We start from the raw sequence: 20584 nt of genomic DNA, 5'->3' as shown, positions 1-20584 counted from the left end.
CTTCTGCATGCTACACATGAATTTTATTTCGATAATTTTTTATTAGGGTTAAAATTAGATTGCTGATTTCCATAATTAAAGGATCCTAATTCTTCTTCCAAACAATAGTTATAAATTGACTATTATTCTATTATTCATATTAGGTGAATAATATTTTTATTTTTTAAATCATAACAATTAAAATTGTAGGCAACTTCATATAGTGAAAATGTCATTTTTCTTAATTTAAACCATTGACTCTATCTTTAAAAGTATTAAAGTTCAATTTACACACGAATAGTAAATAAAAAGAAATAGATGATTAAAAATTAAATATAAAATAAAGGAATGATTCAAAAAATAATGTGTAGCACTCTTTAGTCGATGAATTTGAGTTAAAGCAAATGAATACAAAATAATTTTAGTGTTTGGAGGTTCTTGAAACCTAATTATCATTAAAGTTTCCTATTCTATTTTTTGTGAGATGCGGAAGAGAATATTTTACCTGTTAGATTCGAGGGAAATATTCCTTATTAATGAATAAATTAATCTTTAATTAAAAATTAACTTTATAATAGATTTTTTAATTGATAAAAATGCGTTAAAGAACATCAAAGAGTGTGGTTACAGTGTTACACCCATTAAACTTGATATTAAATAAAAAAAATCAATTTTTTACATAAGAACTAATTCAAAGCAGTGAAATCTTCGGTAACTGGGGGAGGGGGGACATATTTAATTATCTGCGTATGATGCACATATATGATACATGTATCAAATATGACACATATACGATATGTTGATATATTTATTTTTAAAATAATAGGATATGAGATTTGATAAATACGTTGTATATAAATATTAAAAAATATACAATAATTTTTAAAAATATAATAAATATATGATTATTTTTGTGTAAATAAAAATTAAAACTATATGTACTAAAATTGTCAATATAAAAATATAAATTATTGTCATCAAAGAAGTACTATTTAAAGAAAACTCTTAAATAATGACCAATTTTAGTAACCAAAAATATGCTAGAGGCCAATTTAGAGACTAATTATTTTGGTAGTCAAAACCTAACAGCTAATTTTAATGACCAATACATAAACCAATTCATAATTGAAACTATTTTAATTATCAATTTAGAAACCAATTATAATTTTTTGGAACTATTTTAGTTATCAATTTGATCACTATATAGTGACTAATTATCTTTTGTCACTAAAATCGATCACTGTTCAAAGATTTACTTGTTGTAGTGTACTACGACTTCATAAATTAGATACTTTATCGATAAGTATCTATAAAATATCCTAAAATGTCAGACACGATACATGGTGAATACAGATACGGATATGTGATCCAAGTTGAAGTATCGGTGTATTATAGCCCATATCCATCCCTGTAGAAAAAATTTATCCATATCCTCATACCCAAATCCAACAGATATCAAATTTTTGTTTCATCTCCATCCCCACCGGGTAATGGGTGTATAATCTCGTACCCATACCCGTATTTGTTCTCTTACTACTTCAATATTAATTTTAATTAATTTTTATAAAATAATAAAAAATTACGATAAAAGAAACATAATATTATCAAATATTCAATATTAGAAGGATGATCGTTTCTTCGATATCAAATACTTTGAAATAAATTATAATTGTTTACATTTTAGATTAGAATACCAAATAAAATTTCATAAAAACCAAAATATTTTTTAAATTTGCAAACATTAATGCAACTTAGTTGATAAAATTTAAAAATATTTTTAAATAATATAAAAGGAAAACAAATATTCAAATTAAAATATATTTTAAATGTTTGTTTACTTCAATTTTTTAAATTATAATGAATCTCTTTTTTATACACTAATAAAAGTTATAATACATCACTTGATCAAAATGAATCAAAGAACAAATAATAAACATAATAATAAAATTTTAACAGAGATCTTGTATCTTTTCAACTCCAATATATGTTGGATGGTAATAAAAAAAATTCATGGCAATTACATTAAAATTTTATATTGTAGTAAATAAAAGTTATTTATACAATCATAGTGAAAAATTACAGTATGATTGATAATGAGTTAGAAAATAAAAATAATTAGATAAAATATATGGAAATAGTATTCTACATGATGAAAATAAACAACAAATTCTACATGATCAAAATAAACAACAAATTAAAATATTAAAAAATTAAGAAATGTGTGTCTTATAAACAATTTAAGAGACTATTGAAAGAAATGACAAAAAGGAAAACAAATGTATAATTAAGGGTATGATAAGATGAAAAATATCAACATTATATTCAATGGTCGAGAAATAATAATTGTTTTAGCAAAACAAAAAGTTCTTCAAATGAAACAAAAATTAATAATAAGTAATTTTTTTTTATATTACCTAGTAAATGAAAGGTTTATGATATTAAATGCTTAAATTGAGAGTATTAAACATTCTCATGTGAACCGAAAATATACAATAAATAAAAATATTAAAAAATAATAAAAATATTCAAATGTGAGACATAATTTTTTTTTTAATTGACATACATTATTTAAACATAATTACACAAATGTTATGATAAGATGAAAAATATATTGAAGATGCGAATGAGTTTCATGACAAATCAAATAGTTATAAGAAATAAAAAATAGAAAGTACACACACACACACACACACACATATATATATATATATATATATATATATATATATAGGGTTATTTAATTAATTATGGATATTTTAATAATTTAAACGGGGACCAGTATTATGACGGGGATATGTACATCCTACTACCTATCCCCATACCCAATTCAAAAAGTCAGGAATTTTATTTAATTAATTATGGATATTTTAATAATTTAAACGGGGACCAGTATTATAACGGGGATATGTACATCCCACTACCTATCCCCATACCCAATTCAAAAAGTCAGGAATTTCTCATACCCATACTTAATGAATGCGGAGATTCTCCGTCAAAACGATGATGGGTTCGGGCAATACCCACAAGGGCATGTTTATTTGCCATCTCTACGATCACCTCCTCTTCATCGAAGTTTAAAGGCTTAATCCCTATTTTTGTTATTTTTATTCAATTTGGATCTTATTTTCGTTTTGTGTTCAATAAGGTCTTCATTTTCGTCAAATTTTGGTCAATTTGGTCATTTTTATGGTGGTTAAATAATTAACATATTTTAACCGTACATGTCACATGTCAGTTCCCTGTTTTTTTTAAACAATTTTTTTTTTAATTTTTTTAAATGTTTAAATTACTTTAATTTTAAAAAAATTGTCCATGTGTCAAGTCATAATTGTGTCACGTGTCAATGTCAGTGTCACATGTCAGTTTGTGATTGTGTTGTTTTTTTTTTGTTTAATTTAGTCATGATTTCTTTATTTTTGTTTAACTTAGTTCTTATATTAGTTATTTTTGTTCATTTTTGTCTCAATTTTAGTTTAAATAAACCAATTTTGTCCCTTTTAAATTGACATCAAATTTGATATCTTTTATTAAAATTATACTAATATTTTTATTGATTATTTTTGAAATTCAATTATAAATTATTAAATTTAATTATAAATTGAATAAAATTCTTATATTTAATTGTTAAATAGAATACAATTACTTAAAATATTTTTAGAATATAATTATTAAATTTTTTCTTCTAATATTTATATTCTAAAATACTGATACCTTTAAAATTGATATTTAAAAATATTAAAAATATTTTAGAAAAGTAAACTAATATTTATAAAATTTAAATTTAAATATAGAATATTTTAAATTTTAATATCTAAAATGCAATAAAAATATTAAATATTTTAGATTTAAATGTCAATTTTACAAATATTAATATATACTTTTAAAACATTTAATAATTATATTTTAATAATATTTTAAATAATTATATTCGGTTTAACAATTGAATCTAAGAATTATATTCAATTTATAATTAAATATAATAATTTATAATTGAATTTAAAAATAACTAATAATAATTTCAATTTTAAAAATAAATATATAATATTTATAAAAAATTAAATTTGGTCTCAAAAAGAAAAAAATTGTTTCATTTTAACAAAAATTGGGACTAAATTAAATAAAAAATAACGAATATACGGACTATTTTTTGTGAGATGTGGAAGAGAATATTTTGGAGAATATTTTGGGGAATAAAAACGATTTGTAACCAATTTGCTTATTAATAAGTGTCTGCATAGCATCCATTTTTCATAACAAATTAGACACTTATCTTAGGTGAAAAAACGCTTTTCTCAAGAAAACATGTCCCTTTTTGCTCAAACATCATGTCTCCACACTTTTTGGATGACAAATGAGAAATCTTAAATTACATGTCATTCTTTTGCAGAAAAACAAAAAGAAAAAAGGTGTCGAATGGTCGAGCCACACCAATCCAGCTCAGCCACATTAGTTGAAGATACAAATATCTAATTCGATATTTGACTCATAAACATCCTTGTTAAAACTTGAATCTTAAGAGAAAAATAGTTGTGATTGAATTGTTGCTAAACCTTTGCAAATCCCTCCGGAGACAACTTTATACTATAATGACGCAGTACACTTACTGATAACAGGACTGTTACAAAAACCTCATCACTTATAACTAAAATTTTAACTCTAATAATCAAGGGGCGAAACTATTTTGACATTAATTTATTTTTTTTAGTCAAGAGAGTTCATGATTATTTTTGATTTAAGACTCTCAACTTTTTACTAGAACACTTCTTCATATCTTCATAGCCATGTTGCATTTAAATATTTTCATCCAAATCCACTTGAAATGATCCATGAATTTCATAAATTTGTCTTTGACAAATGTGTGCTTTCTTTCATAAATATTTTCAAACTCACTTTGACCTTTAATTATTAGAACGTTAGAGCATCATATATCACTATTTAAATTATTACAACAATGTTAATGTTCATCTTTAATAATTACACCAAAATTGTGAAAAAACCTAACCCTACACCTACTAAAATTGTTGTACGTTATTTAATAACAAATATATTTATATCCCACTATCAGAAGTTTTGTAATAAGAAGCTTCTGATTAAAGCTTTTACTAAGCTTAAATTTGAATCTCACAAATCCCTAGATCCACATGAAGATTTCATAATTTGCTTGAAATAAAAGGAAAAACTTATCCATTTGATTTGAAATGAAACAATTTCCATGTCTGTAATATTTAACTTTACATCTATCTCCTCTGGATCCCGTGCATTGTTGAAAATTAATAAAAAATTAACAAAAAATAATTAATGCCGATAAAATATATATATTTTTTATAAAGTAACGGATAAACGCTCCGAATATGAAAGAGTAAAATATGAGAAATATATTAAGGTTTTATTATAACGGAATGTCAATGTCACAGTTTCTGAAGTCATTTAATTTTTTTTTCCCGCGAAACGCGCTTCTGATCACGCACTCCAACTCTCTTACTCTTTCCATTAAACTATCTCTTCCAAACCAAAACCAACCAAACTTTTCCTAATTCTCTCTCTAATGTTCGCGGCGTCTCCGCCACCCTCCGCCGCCGTTACCACCGCCGGCGTTGGTCTCGGCTACGGCATTGCCATCGCCGTCAGCATCCTCGTCCTCATCTCCTCCATCATGCTCGCCTCCTACGCCTGCGTCCGCTTCAAATCTAACTCTCCTCGCACTCGTAACAACACTCATTACGACCAAACGGAACAGAATCACAACATTCACGACTCCGGTGGGCCCGAGCCCGTCGTCCTGGGCCTGGAAAAGCCCGCCATCGAGGCCTACCCGAAGATCGTCGTCGGAGAGAGCGGCCGCCTCCCCAGGCCCAACGACAGTGGCTCCTGCGCCATCTGCCTCTGCGATTACCTTCCTAAGGACACCGTGCGCTGCGTTCCGAGCTGCCACCACTGCTTTCACGCGGACTGCGTTGACGCGTGGCTGAAGATGAGTGCCACGTGTCCGCTCTGCCGGAACTCCCCGGTGCCGTCTCCGTCGCCGTCGCCGTCACCGACGCCGATGTTGGAGCTCGTTCCGCTGGCTTTCCACGCCAGGTGATTCATTCGTTCATTCTTGTCTGAATTGTATAACTAATTATTTTGTGTTACTTGCGAGAACGAAAAGAAAATTTGTTGTTGAATTTGCATTTCTTCAGTCAACACGAAACGATTAGCATTGGGGTTCTGGATTTTAATTTGGATGAGATCTAATGTGATGGAATTTGAATTTTTTTTTTCACTAAGTATAGTTGATAAATACATTATATATATGTTTTTTAAAATTCTAAAATATGTCGCTTTTTTACAATTAAATTTGGAATTTATTTTCATCAATTTTATTAAATATGAAAGTGAAGTTTTAAATTTGATTGGAGGCCCGTATAATAATATCTATAGCATTGTAGGTAGGTAAGTTTTGTCCATTACTTATTTATTAATTACTGAGATAATTTGTGAAGATAAACTAGAAAACAAAATATCCATGGTTAAAACATCAATTGTTTTGAAACAAATTAAAAATATTAAAAAGTGGGAAGGACGAATATTTGTAACGTCCTAAAAAGTTATATCTAAGATGTATGGCATAAGCAAACGTAATCAACATAAATAATATACGTAATAAATTAAAACTAGAGTATTTATTTATAAAATATTTAAATAAACGAAAAAAATAAATATATCTAAAAATATTTACATTTTTAAAATTAAACATCCTTTCTTTCTTAGGTTTAAGATCACTAAACCGACCTCTATGTTATATGTAACATCCCGTTTTTATAATTTTTAAACTATTAAACAAAACATCTAGATTTTAATAAATCGGAAGCAGATGATGACATAAGCCAGCATTATTTAATACAGTCATCCAAAAAGAAGTACATACGCTAATCAACATGTACAGCCCACACCACTAAAGGTTACAAAACATCCCAAACATTCACTAGAGAAACAGGTAGCTACTACAGCTGGAAAACGTCCTGGAAACCCACTTAACGTCTGTCTAGGAAGGGTGTACCTTCACCTGCACTTTTATCTGCTCACGCCATTCAATAAAGACGATCATTGCAAAAGTAGAAGACACACAGAACACAAAAGAAACTAGAAGGGTAAGCTAACTGGAACAAGGAGTAAATCATGCAATTTTCATACTACGACAGAAAACAGACTTTCATTACATAATCAATTAGAATCATCCAATTAATCCTGGCCATAACACCACACCTCATTCTAGACTCGATATCCGGATTATGTAAGTGGCATTGGAGCTCTTGGTGACTTGCACTTGAGATGGTTCCTAAACTCTGCAGAGTTTTAGGCGTAAGGGGTATTCACCCAACCACTCTCAAGGTAAATCCCATCACCTCTATGATGGATCGAAATCATAGACCAGGACCTCCTGCTACTCCTCCCGACGTAATCCATCATACTCTACTTGAGTCTTAATGGTTACTAGGAGCGTCAGGATGTCACCAAACTGAGTCCTCATTCCCTTACATTCACTAAAACCAACTTTCCTTAGGATTTCCCTTGAGATCCTAACTCCAACATATTCCCATTCACATCAATTTCGCACTCAAACCCATCACACAGTCTAACATGCATAAGAATTACATACAAGATCGACTATCATCGTCTTAAAGCAACCAATAAAGCATCATATAAGCAAAACAGTGAGAAAACTAAGTTCTGCAGGGAATCTCGCCTAGGCTAAAGGGTCTCGCCTAAGCTAGAGAGCTTATCTCGCTTAGGCGAGTTGATCTCGCCTGGGCGAGACATCGTACAGTGGCAAATTAAAATTTCCTGAACGAACTCTCGCTCAGGCTAAACTAGCTCGCCTAAACGAGACGTTATCTCGCTCAGGCGACCCCAGCTCGCCTAGGCGAGATTTCGCGCAGTGGCAGGGGTGCTCTTCTGATATTTTCGCTCAGGCGAGAGCAACTCGCCTAGGCGAAACTATCAGGAAATCCTCCCTGTTCTTCACATGCAAGTTCGCCCAAAAATCATCCCCCACTCAAATTCACACACCAGCAAGCTCAAACACCAATTTAACAGATAATCATGCAATTAAATCACTCATGAACACAATTCACATCAAAATGAGCTAAAGAGTTAGCTTCCCTTACCTATTTGTCAAGAATTCACTTGGTAGAGTCAAGAAATTGGCAAGGCAGCGGAATTTTTCAGTTTGATCTATGAGAACCTATCACCACAACAGGGAGAAGGAAGAGTTACATGGTCAGATGCGAAATTCAGAGGTTAATTTGCGAATTCTAGCTGGACTTGAACCCAAATGGAGATATAACTTACCTAAGAGGATGGAAGCTGAGGGAGGAACTGTGGAAGGTCCTGTTGGCTGGTCCTTCCAGAGTCTGAGTAGGGAAAAATTGAAACCGTGAGATGGCAGCACAGGGATGAGAGTGGGAGAGGGTTTGAGTTGCAGAGAAAAAGAAATTGGAAGAATGAGGAAGAAGAGTGTGTTTCTATTTTTGGAAGAGAAGCAAAAAGAGGGGTGTCACATTATATGCCTCCTATATATATATTTTTTTATTAAGGATAATAATCTAAGTGATAATAAATTCTAATAAAAAGTAGAGTATCATAATATAATATAACTAAATATAAAATAGTATGGAAATTTAATCATTTCCATTTATAAATTAAGTTTCACGTATTAATTATAAAATTATAATAAAGTAATTAACATGTAAATGTAATAATTACTTTAATTTATATATTTAAAAATATTAATTAATCAATTAAAAGATTAAAATGTAACACCCCATTTATTTAATAAAGTTAAATAAAGGATATGTCACACAATATAATATAAGAAGCGAGGATAAAAGAGTATAACGTCACTCCTACAGATATCCCAATTGCTTAGATGACGAATAAAAGAGATACACCACGATGTCGGGTACAAAGTAAAGTAAGAGAATGAAAATGACTTAAACAAATTTTCGGAGAAAACAATACATGGGCCTTAGCCCTAAATGAAGAGCCCAAAGGCAGAAGTCAACTCAAAGACTAAGCAGTGGAACCATCACATCCCTGTTGACCACGGGTGTTCCTCGTATCTGCTCACATCCACAAGTTGATGATCATCGCAAAAGAGAGTACCACACAGCAGGACACACAACAAAACAGAAGGGTAAGCTAGAGCCAAAAGCGGTTTTATCATGCAATCATATATGCTTTCACAGTCAATTATACATACATCACTCAAGCATGTTATGACCTTCCAAAACAATACACTAAGACTCGACTCATCCAGATACATATAACCTGGTCGGATTCAGCGGATGCTTGCACTTGTGGTGGATACCTCTGCTCACCCCCGAGCTATGTGTTACAAGTGTTACAATGAATCAATTTTCCCTTACCACAAGGTTAGCCCTTAATGAATTTCAGGCCTCCTGCTACTCTTACCACAAGAGTCAGTCCGCTCTAGGTGAGACTAACTGACTCCTTACAGTGTCAGGATACAACCTTACCTTGAATCCTTACCTAGTTATATAGATGGGGCACCACCATGGGCACCCACTAACAGGGGCCATGGGATTACGTCTCGACCACTAAAGCACGACCCAGAAAATCTCACCTAGAGATCCCAAGGAATTACGCACTGACACAGACCAACATTCTTAATCAATCAAACAGATTCAGCATACACACACACACATATATACATATACATCACACACAGTTTCTCAGAATTCACCTCTTGCGTATTCCCAGCCAAACCATACCAACTCATTATTCTCGAACCGTGAATATGGAACTCCGTCTCATATCATTATCATGCCACATTGATACCAACCCCTTTCATGTCTCATGTCGAACTCATACCAAACTCATCATTTCAATTCCATGAATCATCTCATACATATATCATACTCACATCAAGTTAGAGCTCATAAATCACAACTCATACGCCCTCCCATTTCATGTATACTCATTCATTTCATATTTTAACATAGCAATACAACCAAGCATGTATTTAATACCTCAAATAAGGATTCCAAACAGTACCCACACATTCTCTCGCCCAACCCTCGCTTAGGCCAGAGGCCCTCGCTCAGGTGATAGGGGTCCTCTCGCTTAAGCGATAGGCCCTCGGTTAGGCGAGATCGCGACAGAGGTGAACAGGTGTTTCTCGCGTACTCGCTTAGGCGAGTCCTCCCTCGCCTGACCGAGCCCGCTCCTCGCCCAAAAGTGAGGCCCCTCGCCTGGGCTGCAACTGCAGCGACCCATCCTCGAACTCCCACGCAAGCTCGCTTAGGCGAGCGTCTCTCGCCTGAGCGAGATAACACCTCGCTCAAAACTAAGACCTTCCACCTGAGTGAGAGCTCGAGTGCGAGCTGAGGTTGGTTCTCTGCAAGTCTCGTCTAGGCGAGACCAAGTCGCTTGGGCGAGATCAACAGACTACGCCACTGTTCAACCTACATTAGCTATACATTCGCACCCAATAATATTTCCAGCCATCTCATACATTCACAATAACATGCAATCTCAACCAATCCTGATACAAACACACAACCACAGAAAACACATCACACAACCAGAGGGTTCTAGCTTCCCTTACCTGGAAAAGGGCCAACAACTGGGTTCTTGGGCGTAAACAAAGAAAGGCAACAGCTCCTAGAGCGGTTTATCGAGCTGGAAACAAAAGAACAGAAGGACATGAAGCCACTTAGTATGACCTTAGTTGGAACTCGAAACAACTGTGCTAAACAAGAGAGGTATGGGATGGGATGCAACTTACGTGGAACGAAACTGGCTCGAACGAGTGCGACGGAGCTCCAAGGCTGAACCCTATCGGAGAGGGTGACGGCTACTCAAAGGGGGTTAGGAAATCTGTTTCAACAAAGTGAGAGGATTGTGGTTTAGGGCAGACTTAGGGTTTGTTTCCCTTTGGGCCAATCCTTAGGCCCAACTCACATGGGGCAGCCCTTTTAATTTAGGGCAGAAAATATTGGGTCTTACATAAAACATATTTATATAATTAAATATATTTTTAATATTTATTTATATGTGTATATATATATATAAATATAAAAAAAAATTAAGAATTAAAAACAAGGTGATGGATCTATTTATCCTGTGATGCAGGCAGGTTATAGTTTTTAGGCTTAAATAGTAGTTTGGTCCTAGTTTTTGTTTAGTTTTTTTAATGTGGTCCTACTTTTGTTTTTTTTTTTCAATTTGGTCTTAATATTGGTAAATTTTTTTCAATTTGGTCTTTTTCGCTAACACAGTTAAAATAGTTAACGGATGTGAAATGTAACAGCCACATGTCATTTTGTGATTTTTTTGATTTTTTTAATTTTTTTTAAATTTTTTTAATTTTTTTAAATTTTTTATTTAAAAAAATGTACACGTGTCAAACTTATATCATGCCACGTGTCATTTTTGTGATTTTTTTTAATTTTTTTAATTTTTTTTAATTTAATTTTTTTAATTAAAAAAAATCACGTATCAAGCTAATATCATGCCACGCATCAGAATCAGATTTTTATATTCAATTTGGTCCTAGTTTTTTTTTAATTTAGTATTTTTGTTCCTCTCTAAAGACAAAATATAATTTGTATATAAATGTTATATGGATATTATTATTAAAATACATATTTTTATTAAATATTTTTAATTTAAAATTAGATTTGGGTTAAAACTAAATATTTTTAACATCTTAGAATTTTAAATTAGTGGTGTAATTACTTTTTTTTCGTTTTAATTTTAAACTAACTCTAATTCTAAATTAAAAATATTTAACAAAAATATGCATTTTAATATATACAAATTAAATTTTGTTTCAATTTGGAGAGAAACAAAAATTTTAAATTTTTAAACAAAAAATTAGGACCAAATTGAAAACAATTAATGAATATTGGGACCAAATTGAATATAAAAAATTGACTCTGATACGTGGCATGATATTAGCTTAACACGTAGATTTTTTTTTAAATTTAAAAAATTAAATTTTAAAAAATTAAAAAATTAAAAAATTAAAAAAATCACAAAAATGACATGTGGCATGATATGAGCTTAACACGTGTACATTTTTTTAAATAAAAATAAATAAAAAAATTAAAAAAATCACAAAATGACACGTGGCAGTTACTGTTCACATCCGTTAACTATTTTAACGGTGTTAGCGAAAATGACCAAATTGAAAAAAAAATTCCAATATTAGGACCAAATTGAAAAAAAAAAAACAAAAGTAGGACCACATTGAAAAAACCAAACGAAAACTAGGACCAAACTACTATTTAAGCCTAATTTTTAACCTTTCTTTTTGCACGACATTCTGATATGACTCGGTTTTGGCAGGCTAAAATGATCTTAGTAAACTAGTAAACATAGTGGTGGAAACCCCATCAAAAAGGCATGACCTTACCTTTCTTTTCTGGGTTTTTTTGTCCTTATGATGCTTGATCTGGGTCATGGAAGGATTGTTTGGAAGCAGAAGGATCTCATAATCCTCTTCTACAACTTTCCAAAGATCCAAAACCTCCATCTTGAATGTCTATAGATTATAATTTTCTCCATAAAAAATTGAAGGTGCAATGTGTGAGAAATTTGGTTCAACATCCATTTTCAAAACCTTGTAAGAATAAGACTTTGATATCAATTGTAAGATTACAGAACAATTAGGAAAGCTAGGAGGATGAATCCAAAATAGAAACGTTGTTATTCAAAGTGGCTTATAATGCTAATATTGAAATACATTTATAACATTACACTAATAAAAGAATAAACTAATTGAGATATTTTCTCCTAAAATCTAGAAACATTTACTTTGACAAAAAAACTTATTCAACAACAGAAAATAAAAAATATCATGTGCAATCATATACAGTTTAAAAATAAATATCTATTATATATGGATTCATGATTTGGGTGAATTAATCAATTAATATATATATATATATATATATATATATATATATATATATATATATATATATATATATATATATATATATATATATATATATAAGTTAGCACTTTGTAGACAACAACTCTCTTCTTGTGAAAAAATTCTATTCACCTCTTGTTGTAGTTGTTTATTCATACAATACATAATATATTTATAGACCCACATTTCCTGACTGTTGTACTCTCAACGACTATAAACGACTAGTGCATTAACCACTCACAATGGCTAGTTTCTTACAACGGCTAGTTACCCATAATGATTAATACATTTAAGTTTATTAAAAACCCAACAAAACTCCCCCGTAAACTTAAATGATTCTTTTATTCTCCATCTTTGTTCCTTTATTCTTCATCACGGCTTCCAACGTGCAATAACTCTTCTCACATTGTGCTTGTCACTTTCATGAATAGTTAAGTTCTTCGCTTTCTTCATAACTGACTTTCCTTTCACTTTATCTATGGTCGACCCATACTTCGCTTTCCCTGTGGCTAACTTGTTCTCTGCTCTCTCAGTTTTTGCATTCTTATTGGGAAACTTGTTCTTCTCTTTGGCCGACTTGTTACTCATTGGGTTCTTTGTCTTTGTGGCCGACTTGTCGTTAACTGAGTTCTAATCAATAGGCCGACTTCCTTTTGAAAGATCAGACCACACTCACATATTGTTGTGCTCAATTTCCTCATCCATTTCAAGTCGCCACTTCTCATCTTGCACCTCCAGTGCAGCTCTCAAATCCTTCTCAACTTGTAATTGTTCTTGTAAACTTGAAACATCTTCTTCAAATTCCAAGCGCTGCTTTTGCAAAGCCTGTTTCCTTCTCTCTAAACTTGCTTGTATAATTAAAGTATCTCTAACCTCCTTTTCAATACTTTGTTGCAAGTCTCTTTTTGCAATCTTTAGCCTTTGGTTTCTTCAAATTCTGAGTTACTCAAGCTTTTCACGTGCTCCACCGAGCTATCTGAATAATCCACTTGCTCCACCAACTTATCCGAGCTGTGTAGGCGTTCCACCAAGTTAATCGAGTTGGCCTCATGCTCCACCATGGTGTCCAGGGTATCTACATGCTCTACCATCCTGTGTGGGCTATTTGCATGTCTCACCATGCTATGCAACCGAGTCGGTTGTCTTACTGAGCTATCCACATTACTTGATTGTCTTGTCGAATTATCGATTATACTCAGCCTTCTTGTTGAATTCTCCATGCTACTTGGTCTTCTTGCCGAGTTCACCATTTGCTTATGCTCGGCTCCCGAGCTACGCGCCATCATCAACAATGTCGCTTCTTCTTCAACATCTTTTGTGAGGTTGATCGTCTCTTCCTTTCTACTTTCAGATCTACAATATTTGGCAAAATGACCGGACTTACCACAACTGAAACACTTCCCTGAGTAACAGTCCTTTGCATAATGGCCATACTTGCCACACTTGAAGCACTCAACATTTGAGTTGCTTGATTGACCTCCTTTCCATGGACCTCGTCCTCTTCCATGCCAATTTTGTTGACTGGATTGTTCTTTCTCTTCTTGTCCTCGGCTTCTACCACCATAACCGCTTCTTATACCTCCTTGATATCGTCCTCTACCTTGAGATTTCTGAGCTTTCTCATCTTTAATTGACATCTTCGTTTGGAGTAATTGATCAAGTGGCTCCACTTCTTCTTCTTTCGTTGTTCGTGTGCTTCAAAAGATCTTGCAAGTTCTTCAACCGTGAGCTTTGATAGGTCCTTGGACTCCTCAATCGCGCACACCACATTCTCAAAGTCGTTTGTCAATGACCTCAAGATCTTCTCCACAACTCGGCTAGCGGGTAATGTCTCTCCGTTTTTAGCAAGTTGGTTCGCCACGGTTTCAACTCGAGTAATGTACTCGGCTACTCCTTCAATCTCTTTCATTCTCATGCTCTCTAATTCGCCTCTAAGTGTTTGAAGTTGCACCTGCTTCACTCGGTCATCTCCCTTATACGCCTTCTCCAAAATATCCTACGCTTCTTTTGAAGATTTGGCACTTGCAATCTTCTTAAAGCCAGACTCGTCCACAGCTTGGTACATGATGTACAAAGCTGCCTTGTCCTTCACACGTGTGATATCTCAACGACCTGAGAGAATTTTCATGATTGGCATGTTATAATTTTCTTCATAGATCACATCACAACCGCCTTCTTGTTGATGGGTGGAGGTGGGGTTCCATTGCTCCATCATAGGAACCAAGACATTCATTGCATGCCTCATATCAGGCCTTTTATTAGGTTTATGAGTAGTGTAGTGACATGCCAGCTCAGCCACTTTACATATGCTCTCCATTGTTTCATTGTCAATGGTCAAGGTTCATACTTTCATCAGTTACGTGTGGGATGTTTTCCATGTTGTCTAGAATCCTACAAAACAATGAAACCAACTGACACATTTCTTCACCCAAACTATTGTCTAATGTCTTTCTACAGCTAATTAGTTCCATTAAAACTATTCTGAATGCATACACGTTCACTCTTCTCGTCATTTTAAATACATTTATAACATTGCACTAACAGAAGAAAAAACTAGTTGAGATATTCTCTCCTAAAATCTAGAAACATTTACTTTGACTAGGAAACTTATTCAACAACTAAAAATGAAAATAAAAACAAATAAAAGATATCATGTGCAGTTTAAAAAATAAATATTTAATATATATGGATTCATGATTTGAGTGAATTAATCCATTAATATATATAAAATCCAAGATATCTCAACGGCTTGTCAGAATTTTCATGATTGGCATGTCATAATTTTCTTCATAGATTATATCACAATTGTCTTCTTGTTGATGGGTGGAGGTGGGGTTCCATTGCTTCACCAGAGGAACCATCAGAGGAACCAAGACATTCACTACATGCCCTATATCAAACCTTTTATTAGGTTCAGAAGTGCAATTACATGCTAGCTCAATCACTTTACATATGCCCTCCATTTCAAGGTTCAAGGTTCAGACTTTCATTAGTTACCCGTGGGATGTTTTTCATGTTGTCTAGAATCCTACGAAACCATGAAACCAAGTGACATATTTCTTTACCCAAATTATTGCCCAATGCTTTTCTACCGCTAGTTAGTTACATCAAAATTATTTTAAATGCGTACACGTCCACTATCCTCGTCATTTGAAATACATTTATAACACTACATTAATGGAAGAAAAAACTAGTTGAGATATCCTCTTATAAAATCTAAGAACATTTACTTAGACTAGGAAACTTATTCAACAACTGAAAATGAAAAATAAATAAATAAAAAATATCAGGTGTAATCATGTGTAGTTTAAAAAATAAATATGTAATATATATGGATTCATGATTTGAGTGAATTAATCAATTAATATATATAAAATTGAAGGTATTTCAACGACCTGAGATAATTTCTATGATTGGCATGTCATTATTTATTTATAGATCACATCACAATTGTCTTCTTGTTGATGGGTGGAGTTGGGGTTCCATTGCTCTACTAGAGGAACCAAGACATTCACTATATGCCCCATATCAAGCCTTTTATTAGGTTCAGGACCAGTGCAATGATATGTCAACTCATCCACCCTACATATGTTCTCCATTGTTTCATCGTCAAGGTTAAGACTTTCATCAATTTCATGTGGGATGCTTTCCATGTTGTCTAAAATCCTACGAAACCATGAAACCAAGTGACACATTTATTCACCCAAACTATTGTCCAATGCTTTCTATACCGCTAATTAGTTCCAACAAAACTATTCTGAATGCGTACACGTCTACTTCCCTCGTCATTTGAAATACAAACACTACACTAACAAAAGAAAAAACTAGTTGAAATATTCTCTTATAAAATCTAGGAACATTTACTTTGACTAAAAATCTTATTTAACAACTGAAAATGAAAAATAAACAAGTAAAAGATATCACGTGCAATCATGTGCAGTTTAAAAAATAAATATTTAATATATATGGATTCATGATTTGATGAATTAATCAATTAATATATATAAAAATAAAGATATGTCAACTTGGTATGCCATAATATTCTTTATAGATTACATTACAATTTTATTAAAGCAACAGAAAAGACTTTGACTTATATCCTAACATTCCTTCCTAAGCCAAAGTCACATCAACTAAAACAGAAAAAAATGTAAAGCAACAGAAAAGACTTTGACTTATATCCTAACACTCCTTCCTAAGCCAAAGTCGCATCAACGCAAACAACACCAACAAAGTCTCCAAAAAATTTAAATCTTTCACACTTTAGTGCTTTAGTAAAGATATCTGCAAGTTGAGTTTTTGACCTGTAGTACTCCAATTCCATCCTTCATTTGTTCACCTGTTCATGCAAGAAATGGAAACAGGTCTCTATATGCTTGCTTTTCCCATGACATATAGGATGTCTAGCTAAGTCTATAGCAGATTTATTGTCTATCAGGAGCCTCGTTGTGTTCTTCATTTCGAATTTCAACTCATCAATCAATTTCTCCGACCGCACTGCTTGGCATGCCGCATATATTCTGCTTCGCACGAGGAAAGGGAAACAATAGGTTCCTTTGTAGAACTCCATGAGATGGGTGCTCCTCCAAAGAAGATATAACCAGTTTTGCTCTATGAAGCCCGAACACGGACACAGACGAACACGGGGAAACGTCTAAATTGAAAAAATGTAGGACACATACATGGCGATGGGTGTTCCTTCGTAGGTCACGTACTTCGCCCTTCGATGTTTGCACGAACTGAAAACAACGCTTAAAACCTCTCTCTACTCACAGACTAACCGAGCTCTCGATACCATATAGAAACAAGCGTAAGAGACAGAGCTTTTTACAACCCATAGAAGAGATTACTTTGTATAGCAAAGGGGTTTTGTACTTATACAAATAACAGTCGAGCAATAGACTAACAAACTAAAACAGAAAAAACTGTAAAGCAACAAAAAAGACTTTGACTTATATCCTAACAAAATTTAGTGGATCAGGTTGTGTTTTAAGCATGTTAGTTTACTGTGACTCGTTTTAGCTTTTTTTTAATTAAAAATTAAAATAAAATAGTTTAAAATAATTTTTTGTATTATATAATTTAAAAAGTATAAGTATGTAATAATATTGTATTTAAATTATTTATATTTATAAATTAAATTTTAATTATTAATTATAATTGAGTAATTTAATATGTGAATATAATAATTATTTTAATTGTTATTACTAAATTTTGTTATAAGTATTTGAGGTAGAGTATTAGACTCTTATGAGCTAAAGTTCTATCTCTTGATGAGAAAGCTTCAAGTTTTGATTGAGAAAACACTCGAAGATTTAGCTGCGAAAGTATAAAGAGTATGAACTGAGTCTCATAGTTTACTATTAATTAAGTATTCAGTCGTTGCACAACAAGTGCAAAAGTTTTTTTTTTGGAGAATATTGTATGCAGAGATGGTTTAGTGCACTCCGTTGTCGACGATTCATTAACAAAGACTTCAAATAATTCTTTTTTCTTAGATCGATTGTTGTCCTTACAAAGGGTTTTTCCGAACAAGGTTATAATGAGACAATTCTATAAATAAAATATTTTCTTTCAATCGATGTGGAAAATATGATTTTATAATGACTTTTTATAACGGTTCCACCAGTCATAATAAGTAATGTGGAGATATTTTTGTAATAAAATACAAAACATACTATGATTGTTTAAAATCCAATTATAGAAGATGGTGTAGTGACATTTTTGTAATAAATTACAAAGTATAATATGACAATTATAAATCCAATTGGCATAGAAAGTGGTATGTGACATTTTTGTAATAAATTACAAAATATGTTATGTCAAATAAATTTAGAATCGTCATAATAAGTGATGCGATGATTTTTGATTCCTCATTACAATCCTCCTTTATTTTGAATGCTTTTTTTTCTCTTCACACATTGAAGGAATCCTAGATTAGAGGACAAAAATGTGGAACTTGGAGCACAAACCCTTTGGAGTATGAACCTACCATAGATTCTCCTCATAATAGGCCAATCTTTCTCTTAGTTTCCTCACTCACGTTGGCCCTAGAGTTAGCCGATGCTAAAATTGAAATTGACATCGGCTAAACATATCCGACATTAATTTGAGCAAAATATCTACAAAAATGTCACCATGCATTTTTAACGTGGGATTTTACTAAATCTGAGATTTTACTAAATCTGACATGAAATTGGTGGCATTGAAAGTTTTTTTGTATTAATGAACAATTAAATAGAAATAATGAACATAAATATATTGAATGAGTTGGAAAAATAACTACATCAAATAGAGATGATGATTCGTTTTGTCTTGTCTTAGATATTTTTTAACTTTCATAGATACATATATTTTCAATACTATTCCTCTTAATTCGTCTGGTCATTTTACATTCATTACTATATCATTATTTAACTACAAAAACTATTTTGTATTTTGAATTTTAAGGGAACCAAAACAAGTGAGAAAGAGGTAAGAGTTATATACCAATCACCAAATTAATGGGAAATACCAAATAACACGTACTTAACAAAAAAAATATGAAAATAAATTAATATCAATTAAAAATACCCAAATTTATCTATAACAATATATAAAGGGGATTCCCCTTTTTGTGTCCACATTTCAAAATATCCATTTTACCCTTTAAATATAATAATTTATTAAATTTTTAAAAATTGACCGTTACTTTTACAAGATTTTTATAAAATCGGATGTCTCTGTTTCTTCTCTTTGTTATTATTTATTAATGGTTATTCTTTCGTCTTTTTAAAATAATTTAACATGTAACTATTATTTTACCGTTTGTTTTTCTCTGCAACAACATCATTTCATTACTGTTAGTTTCATGAAGTTGTCTTACCTTGCTTATTGGCTTTGCTTTCACACTCACTTTGTTAATGCTATTTATCTTTATTGGACAAAACAAAAAAGGTATTTTCCATTGTTCCTTTTCATTTATGATTATCTCTATTAAATCTCTATTGAACGTTCAATTATCCAATTTATGATTATTCGCTTTTCATTTTTTTATTGTTTCAATTTTTTTTTCCAAAATAACACGTACTTAACAAAAACACGTACACCAAATTAATGGGAAATACCAAATAACACGTACTTAACAAAAAAAAAATATGAAAATAAATTAATATCAATTAAAAATACCCAAATTTATCTTTATAATTTAAATAAGTATGAAAAAATATATTTTTTGAAGCGGTTGCGTAAACCCCTCTAATACAAAATATTATAGTTTTACTTGAATATTGATCTTGCTGTGCACCTAAATTTCCCTTTTTGCTTTTAAAATTTACATTTCTTACAAGTTTTGTAAATCAATTGTCATTAAATCAATTCATATGAATTATGATAGCAAATTGAGTTAAAAATGAATTGGTTTAACTAAGTGTACCTTATGATAAAAAAAGTTAACTCAAAATGGTGAATTAGATATATAATTTTTCAAAATATAATAATAACATTTTTTTATTAAGTGAACTAAGTTAATTTTAAACTATAATAGAAGAATTTTTAAATTCGTTACTATACTTTGAGTTAAACTCAAGGTGGGTCTAATTATCTAATATCTTACATTTGTTTACTTACATATAAAACTATTATCTGTTCATATTGTTAATTTTGATAATTGTTTGTTAGAAA

At 31.7% G+C, this 20584-nt stretch overlaps 1 protein-coding gene across 1 annotated transcript; it reads left to right on the top strand.

Moving 5' to 3' along the window:
- Positions 1 to 5372: 5372 nt before the first annotated feature.
- LOC114165270 (RING/U-box superfamily protein) lies at positions 5373 to 6214 on the top strand. The gene has a single exon (XM_028049928.2). It carries the CDS (start codon positions 5525 to 5527, stop codon positions 6059 to 6061), a length of 537 nt encoding a protein of 178 aa, XP_027905729.1. The 5' UTR covers positions 5373 to 5524; the 3' UTR covers positions 6062 to 6214.
- The last annotated feature ends 14370 nt before the right edge of the window (positions 6215 to 20584 follow it).

Source organism: Vigna unguiculata, chromosome 1, assembly GCF_037176805.1.
Source record: "Vigna unguiculata cultivar grain cowpea cultivar isolate G323 ecotype 2 chromosome 1, ASM3717680v1, whole genome shotgun sequence".
In the NCBI taxonomy this organism is placed as follows: domain Eukaryota; kingdom Viridiplantae; phylum Streptophyta; class Magnoliopsida; order Fabales; family Fabaceae; genus Vigna; species Vigna unguiculata.
The sequence above is the reverse complement of the archived record's forward strand: the minus strand, read 5'-3'. Positions and strand labels throughout refer to the sequence as shown.